We start from the raw sequence: 8,552 nt of genomic DNA, 5'->3' as shown, positions 1-8,552 counted from the left end.
AACTGGTCATACGAGTCCACCACCTTTTAGGTGGCGAATAGGCCCAACCGAAGCATATGAACTCTGTCGGAGGTAACTTCCTCCCAAGCTTGGCCAAACGATTCCTCACAGTAGGGGTGGCTGCTAACACCTCGTCTGGTAACGCGGTATCAAGGCCCAGAATCCCTGGTCGAAGGCCGCGAATATAATTATAACCATCAGAACCTGGGGTCTTATGATGGGAAATAAATCCACAATGAACTCGGTCATGGTCATTTGTAAGATTCCAGGATATCTATCGCCGCACAGCCTACATCTCCAAATGAGTGAGAGAGTGCTGACGGGGAATAGAAGGGATGTATAGAAGGAGTCCTTCATCATTATTCAACCAGTGCTCATCATCAAGAATCAGCTTAGCTGGATCCTCGACATGGTCTCCAAATAAATAACCAGGCTTCTCTAAAGCCTGAGTGGAAATAGAGTCTTCAGTGAAGGTGGCATCGGTAATCAACTGGTGCAGTAAACGACGGCCCCCATCTCGTATCAAGCGATAGAACTCCTCGGAACGACTCTTATCAAACTGAGGAGTCGGACCAATGACCTGCCTATCAACAACAGAAGCAAAACTTTCTCTACTGCAACCACTAGTAGCATGAGGAGGAAGGCTATCCGCGGGGAATTCAACTGCAGCAAAACAAACGTGGAATTAAAAAATTATTCATGAATTATACAATGATTGAATTCATCTCACAAGCTAGCAAGATAGAGTCATTCATTGAGTGATTAGCGAGACAATTTCGAGTGTCCTACACCGGAAGAACGGTATGCATCATCACGTAAGTAACGTGGTAATGTACCCCGACCTACGCAGTGTATTACAACACAAAATCGCCCTAATATGCCAGAAGATGTGAATTGGCCAAGCAAAACATGTCTTTTTGAAACCTCAATCCCCGCGAAGGAGGACGTTGGTTCTTCCCGAATGACCCGCTAAGGGGTCAAACGAGGGCATGATAGAACAGCAAATCATCCTGAAACCTCGATACCCGCGAAGGAGGACGTCGGTTCTTCCCGAATGACCCGCGAAGGGATCAAACGAGGGCATGATAGGATAGCAAATCATCCTGAAACCTCAATCCCCGTGAAGGAGGACATCGGTTCTTCCCGAGTGACCCGCGAAGGGGTCGAGCGAGGGCATACGAGTTATCCCGAAACCTCAATCCCCGCAAAGGAGGACATCGGTTCTTCCCGAATGACCCGCGAAGGGGTCAAGCGAGGGTACAGAAAACACAAAAGCTCACCCCCGTAAGAGAACACTATGGGAGCCTCCCTCTCGCTATGCTGAGAAGAAGAGTGACTCCTATGGAATCGCGGTCGGCGTGGAGATATGGTTAACATGCAACGAAAATCAACAGATCAGGTACAATCATAAATCCGAATACCCGAAAATTAAAAGGAAAATTACGAACTTTAGCTAAAAGTCCTATGAACAGAATAAGATTTTATAGTTGAAGTCTAATAAAACCTATGAGTTTTATGCATGCAAATCATGGGTCCAAAATGCATTTAAAGCCTTCATGATCAACTTTTGGGTGAAATACCTAAAATACCCCTTATGTTCAAGCTTAAATTTTAGCCACGAACACCTTTGAATTTGGCCATGATCGAGGAAGGAAAACCATCATCCCCAATATCCCACAATTTTAGCCAATTTTGCAAATATACCCCTCTACAAATTTTGGCCAATTTTGTAAATAAACCCGGCTACAAATTTCGGCCCAATTTGCACATACACCTTTCAAACTTTTGATCATGGATATGTGGTTCAAAACTCTACAAATTTCAGCCCTAAAATTTCAGCCACTTTGCAAAAAAGCCCCTCAACAAATTTTCAGCCTTTTCTACAAAAAAGCCTCTTGATTACATACCCACATTACAAGGATAAATTTTTAATCTTTTCTACAAAATCCATAGATTCTTAAATCAAAATTAAGCATACAATGAGGATTTTTTGAAAAGAAGCTTACCCAATTCAAAAGCCCAACTCTTGAAGATGGAGATTCCTCAAATCCTAGCTTTGAGAGAAGAGGATTTTTTTGCCAATAAAGGGATAAAATCCAATTTTTTGAGGGGATGACAAGGTTTTTAAAGGCAAGAGTTTTGATGGGTTAAGAGTTCTTGAAAAGAAAAACAATGGAGTTTGGATAGGAGGAAGAAGGAGTTGAGGGGGAAAAAACTTTTTTTTGAAATTTGGGAGTTTAGGAGGGAAATGGAAATACAATCACAACAAAAAAAAGGGGGGGAGTGCCTCGGCCATTGGGCCGAAACACCCAAGGGTGTCTTAGCCCAGGTCGAGCACCCTGGGTATTTTTATGAGCCTATATCACCTAATTCCGTCGGTGGTTGGTCATTCTGATGAAAATCAACACAAAAGTCAACGCCAGGCCGAGCGATCCGAAACCCTAGGTCAACGCGCAACCCTAGGTCAACGCCAGTCAACGCGTTGAGATAAAAGTCAACGCCAGGTGATCCGAAACCCTAGGTTAACGTCGATCAACACATAACCCTAGGTCAACGTCAGTCAACGTGTTGGGATAAAAGTCAACGCCGGGCGATCCGAAACCCTAGGTTCACGCCGGTCAATGCGTAACCCAAGGTCAACACCAGTCAACGCGTTGTGATGAAAAAGTCAACGACGGGCCGAGTGCCCCGAAACCCTAGGTAAACGCCGGCTAACGCATAACCCTAGGTCAACGCCAGTCAACACGTTGCGATAAAAGTCAACGCTGGGCGATCCGAAACCATAGGTTTATGCCGGTCAACGCGTAACCCTAGGTCAACGTTGGTCAACGCGTTGTGATGAAAAAGTCAACGCCGGACCGAGCGATCCGAAACCCTAGGTCAACGCCGGTCAGCGTGTAACCCTAGGTCAACGCCCGTCAATGCGTTATGATAAAAGTAAACGCTAGGCGATCCGAAACCCTAGGTCAATGTTAGTCAATGTGTAACCCTAGGTCAACGTCAGTCAACGCGTGGCGATAAAAAGTTAACGTCGGACCAAGCAATCCGAAACCCTAGGTCAACGCCGGTCAACGCGTAACCCTAGGTTAATGCTAGTTAATGCGTTGTGATAAAAGTCAACGCCGGGTGATCCAAAACCCTAGGTTCACGCCGGTCAACGCGTAACCCTAGATCAACGCCAGTCAATGTGTTGCGATGTAAAAGTCAATGTCGGGTGATCCGAAACCCTAGGTTAACGCCGGTCAACGTGTAACCCTAGGTCAACACCAGTCAACGTGTTACGATAAAAGTCAACGCCGGGTGATCTAAAACCCTAGGTTAACGCCAGTCAACGCATAACCCTAGGTCAACGCCAGTCAACGCGTTACGATGGAGGTCAACGCAAGTCAATATATTGTGACGTAGATGGTCAGTTCAAAGTCAACTTGACGATACGAGCCAAAATTTTGACGACGGCCAGACGATAAACGCAGCGCTGGGAGAACTTTAGCTATTCTTCAAAATATTGAATAGATCGAAAATCGAAGGAGTCAAGAATCAAAGCTAACTATAGGTCCTTTTACACCAACTGAAGGTTGGACCGATCATATTCAAAGTATTTCAGGCTCATCTATAAAAGAAACGAGACTGAAACACTTTGGAGAGGGTATCTTCATGCGTTAAAATTGCCTATAGGTCCCCGCACGTGGCTCGAGACCGAGAGGAGATGATGAACATTACTATTTGAGTCACAGAAGCTCATTTGATAATGACGAACGCATGAAGTGAGTCAACGGATCATGCGAAGCAACGGAATTTTGGAATAATCGAAACACGAATGAATCGGGAGCTACACGTCACTTACGAAAGATGAAGCGCCTCTCTTATCCCATTTACTCCACACATGATTTAATCGTGAGAGCTTGTAGATCTCCTCGTTGGCTTTCTAACGCATTCTGGATCGCATGATTTCGAGTTCAGACGAAGCGTGTGAGAGACCAAGCCCTGAGCCAAACTGAGACACCAATTGGTGTCTCGGCCAAACCGAGACACCCGCGAGTGTCTGCAACCCGAAAAAGCTGATTTTTGGCTATTTCTGGCGGTTTTTCGACCGTTAACCGCCTGGATTTGCCCCAATTGATAAAATATCATCCATGAACGTGGTTAAGTGGTTACAACCGAGGATAAGAGGGAATCGGTCGTTCTTATTTGAAAACAGGGGTCCTTAAGCCTATAAATACAGCCCCAGGGCCTTTATTTTTCCAGATCTGGAATTCTCGAGCATTGGTGGAGCCCTGCCGAACTAAAGACTGAAGGAGCATGAATTTCAGAAGAGAAGAGGAGATCGATCGAGTTCTTCGGCGCAGGAAAGAAGAGTTCGTCAGATCTGCAGTTCTCGTGTTCTTACCTTAAGATTACCCCATTGCGGTTATCTTAAGAAGAGTAATTATCTCACCGTTGCTGAGATAAATGCTTCGGCTTCTTGATTCCTTTACGAATCAACGAAGCTGCGAATCTGATCTAATCATCAGATGGTCCACAGATATTGATGTCCCCGTCACCGGTCAATAACCCACGCAAGCAAGAGGCGATAAATGAATCTTATGTTTATTTTTGAGAGAGTTGTGTTTTTTTTTATTTTTGTTATTTGAATTTGTTGTAAATGACTAAAGTTATAATGAAATCAATCACGAAGGTGACTTTTGAAGGAAACAACATTATCAGATATCTGGTTAACAACCACATCTCATTAGTACCTCAGGCCCGCCCCAGTGCGAAACGTTTCACTGGTGCGTGCCTGGAAATAACCAATAATCACAATATCACTGCTCCTCAGACCCACCCCCAGTGTGAAACGGTTCACTGGTGTGAGCCTGAAAATAAACAATAAACACATCCGATCACTGCTCCTCAGACCAACCCCAGTGCGAAACGGTTCACTAGTGCGGGCCTGGAAATAAACAACAAATATATCCGATAACATAAACCCAGACCTTCCCATCCCAAGTCCAAGTCAACAACTCATATCTCACGGGTCACTATGGTCAAGCAATACTCGCGATTCTCAACTATAACAATGTATGACTACCATTAATATTGTGTATTAGAGTCGGTAATTATGAATGTGAATGAGAACAACAGTGCACGATGAATTATAAATATCAATTCCATGAATTTAATAATTTTCCTAAAATGATTCTTTTCACAATTAAATTCTTTTAATTTATAATAATTATTCTAAAATAATATTTTAAAATAATAACTTATTAATTCAAATAATCATTTTGCAAAATAATTCCCTTAAAAATTCTTTAATACCATTCAACAACAAATCCACGCATAATAATCATATCACAACTAAAATATGCAGATAATTTATAACAGGTATAAAATTCAGATATGAGCAAGAGAGATCTTGTCTGCGAGACCAATGGGTCTGATGACGAGGTGACGATGCCGATGTGAACGCGGCTTGTGATGATCGAGGCAACATGGATCTGATGGTGTCGAATCTGAAGTTGACGGCGACTACGACGACTGAGTGAAGAGGTTGAGGGCTATCGACGAGGTGCAGAGGGGGTGGGTAGAGGACTAAAGGTCGCTAGAAGTTCTGCAGTGAGTCGGGCGGAACGGGGCTGACGCGGCCTGGCGCGGGCTTTGAGGTTGCAGCGGGGAATAGCCGAAGAGACCCAGCGCATGGAAGGCGGCCGCTGCAGGAGTCGCGGAGAAGGCGCTTGAGGGTTCGAGCGGCGAGGGCGGTTGTGGTGGCGAGCGAGCAGCCCAGAGCTACTGATGGGGCGGGTCTGGTCGGGAACGTGGTCTCGAAGGCTGGACGGCCCTGGTACGGGGCTGCTGCTTAGGCGCGGGCAACGGTGGTGCTCAGGCGGCGATGAGCGGGGTCGGGCAGCAGAGAAAGGAGAGAGAGGGGAAGGCGGTGACTCAGGCGTGGGGCGGCGGACTCGCGGCCGCTCGAACGACGAGAGAGGGAGAAGATAAGATCGACGGGCGCGCGACGGATTTGTGAGAAGAGAAGGGAGTAAACGAAAACTTAAACACTTATATTATATTATATATATATATTATATATATATATATTATATATATATTATATATATATATATATATATATATATATATATATATATTAGAAAAGTAAGTAATTTCATTAATACTTAAAACCAAGTACAAGTGGTAGATAATTGGCTAGATCAAACTGGTATCTAACTAAATAAACTGTAGAGAGGGGAGAGGACCCTGGCCGTCACCCTCAACTAAGCCACCTAGAAAGAAAACCAGCGTGAACTAAAGCCAAACAATCAAATATGTACAACCAGAAATACAAACAAACCAGCTCCCTTACAACTGAAATTTTCATTGTTTACTCACATCAATACCCCAATTTGATAGAATAACTGTTTCCAGACTTCCAGTGGCAGGTTCTGATTAAAACATTGATGTCTTCATATAGTCTTCTAAAAACACTGTTTCCAGACTTCCAGTGGCAGGTTCTGATTAAAACATTGATGTCTTCATATAGTCTTCTAAAAACCATAACCTTATGCATCCGTTGCTCATGAAAAATTCTGCGATTTCTTTCTTGCCAAATATGCCAAACTGCTGTACTCAAAACCAATCTAGCCAATATATAAGTTTTATCTTTCACCTTGAATTTGTTTTGTGTTTCTATTGCTTCAGTTTTCAGGTCATGAATTGTCATATCATCGGTATGTAGCTTCAGTTTACAGAGTTTCCATATATAGGCAGAAAAAGGGCATTGGAAAAATAGATGATCTATGGATTCCTTCCTACCAGAACAGAGAACACAATCTTCAGTCAAGATGATCCCAAATCTGAAAAGTCTGTCTCTAGTAGCAAGTCTGTTAAGTAAGCTTTTAAGCAAGCAGCATGCCATCTTAGGAGCAAAGCATGGAAACCATACCACATTAAACAGGTCAAATTTTGGGTATACAGTCCTAACATGATTCCAGGCAGAAGCAAAAGAAAATTTACCTTTAGGATTATGTAGCCAAAACCAATAATCCTCATGTCCAGAGATTTGGATATTCAATATGGATTGCTTCAGAGGGATAAGACCTGATAGAGAAAACTGCCATTGAGAATTGTGAATGATGTGGGAAACAGACCAGTTTTCTGTGCCTGAGAGATGTGGATCAAAATTATGAAGAATATCAATAATTCTCCCTTCTTGGATCCAAGGGTCAAACCATAGTGTAGTAGTCTCACCATTACCAATAGCTTTTCTTATACAACTCAGAGCTGTAGATTTAAGGCTTGTTAAGTGCTTCCAAGTTCCAGAATCTAGAATATTTACTGGAGCATCCCATAAGCTCTGACCTTTGATGTATCTGGCAGTCATCCATTTAGTCCATAGAGTAGAGTTATTAAGCATTCTCCATATCATTTTTAAAGCAACTGCACGACAGAGATCCTCAAGCTTCCTTAGACCAAAACCACCTTCAAATTTTGGTCTACATACCTCCTTCCAATTTATTGCATGAAATTTCCCTTTCCATAGAAAATTTGCAAATATAGCTTCTAGACTTTGAATAGTAGATTGAGGGAACTTATAAACTGAGTACCAGTAAGCAGTAGTGCTGAATAAAACAGATTTAATAAGCTCAAGTCTCCCTGCAAAAGATAACGAGTGAGTTATCCAACCCTCAATTGTATATCTGATTTTATCAATCAGAGGAAAAAAATTCTTTGCTTTGGGATAATTTATGGATAATGGCAGTCCCAAATATTTAACTGGAAGGGAGCCTCTTGACATCTCCACTATAGAACATAATTTAGTTTTGTTACTGCAACCTCTACTGAAAAAAACCTTACTTTTCTTTCTGTTTATATTCAGACCAGTGTTATTTGCCAGAGATTCCAATAGATAGTTAATTCCTTGAAAAGATCTTTTATTTGCTCTGCAGAAGACCAACATATCATCAGCAAATAAGAGATGAGAGACTTGAAGGTCTTTATTCTTCTTAATATTTTGTATATTTCCTGTTAAGGTAGCCAGTTCCATGCTTACAGACCAGAATTCCATCACAATAACAAATATATATGGAGATAGGGGATCCCCTTGTCTGATACCCCTATTGCTTTTGAAAAAACCAGATGAAAACAAATATATATGGAGATAGGGGATCCCCTTGTCTGATACCCCTATTGCTTTTGAAAAAACCAGATGAAGAACCATTTATCAGCACTGAAAAGATCCCCTTGTCTGATACCCCTATTGCTTTTGAAAAAACCAGATGAAGAACCATTTATCAGCACTGAAAAGGAAGGGGTAGAGATACATTCTCTAATCCAATTAATCCAAATAACAGGGAATCCCATGCAGTGCATAATAAAATAGACAAATTCCCTGTTAATGCTATCAAAAGCTTTATGTAAATCAATTTTTAAGCAAGCTCTCTTACCATGTTTCTTTGAGAAATCCCTTAATAACTCATGAGCCAATAATGAGCAATCACCTATCTGTCTTCCTTGCAGAAAAGCATGCTGGTTAGAAGAAATCAGCTCCCCCACAACCATCTTTAACCTATTGCTCA

General features: G+C 42.4%; 1 protein-coding gene across 1 annotated transcript; it reads right to left on the bottom strand.

The window, feature by feature from the left end:
• On the bottom strand, positions 290-8,041 carry LOC109846208. The gene is made up of 2 exons (XM_020415431.1): positions 6,394-8,041; positions 290-663 (listed from the first exon to the last, which is right to left on the bottom strand). Exons 1-2 carry the CDS (start codon positions 8,039-8,041, stop codon positions 290-292), a joined length of 2,022 nt encoding a protein of 673 aa, XP_020271020.1.

The sequence above is a fragment of the Asparagus officinalis genome, chromosome 6, assembly GCF_001876935.1.
Source record: "Asparagus officinalis chromosome 6, Aspof.V1, whole genome shotgun sequence".
Classification (NCBI taxonomy): Eukaryota; Viridiplantae; Streptophyta; class Magnoliopsida; order Asparagales; family Asparagaceae; genus Asparagus; species Asparagus officinalis.
Note: the sequence above shows the minus strand (reverse complement) of the source record. Positions and strands in the feature narration are given on the sequence as shown.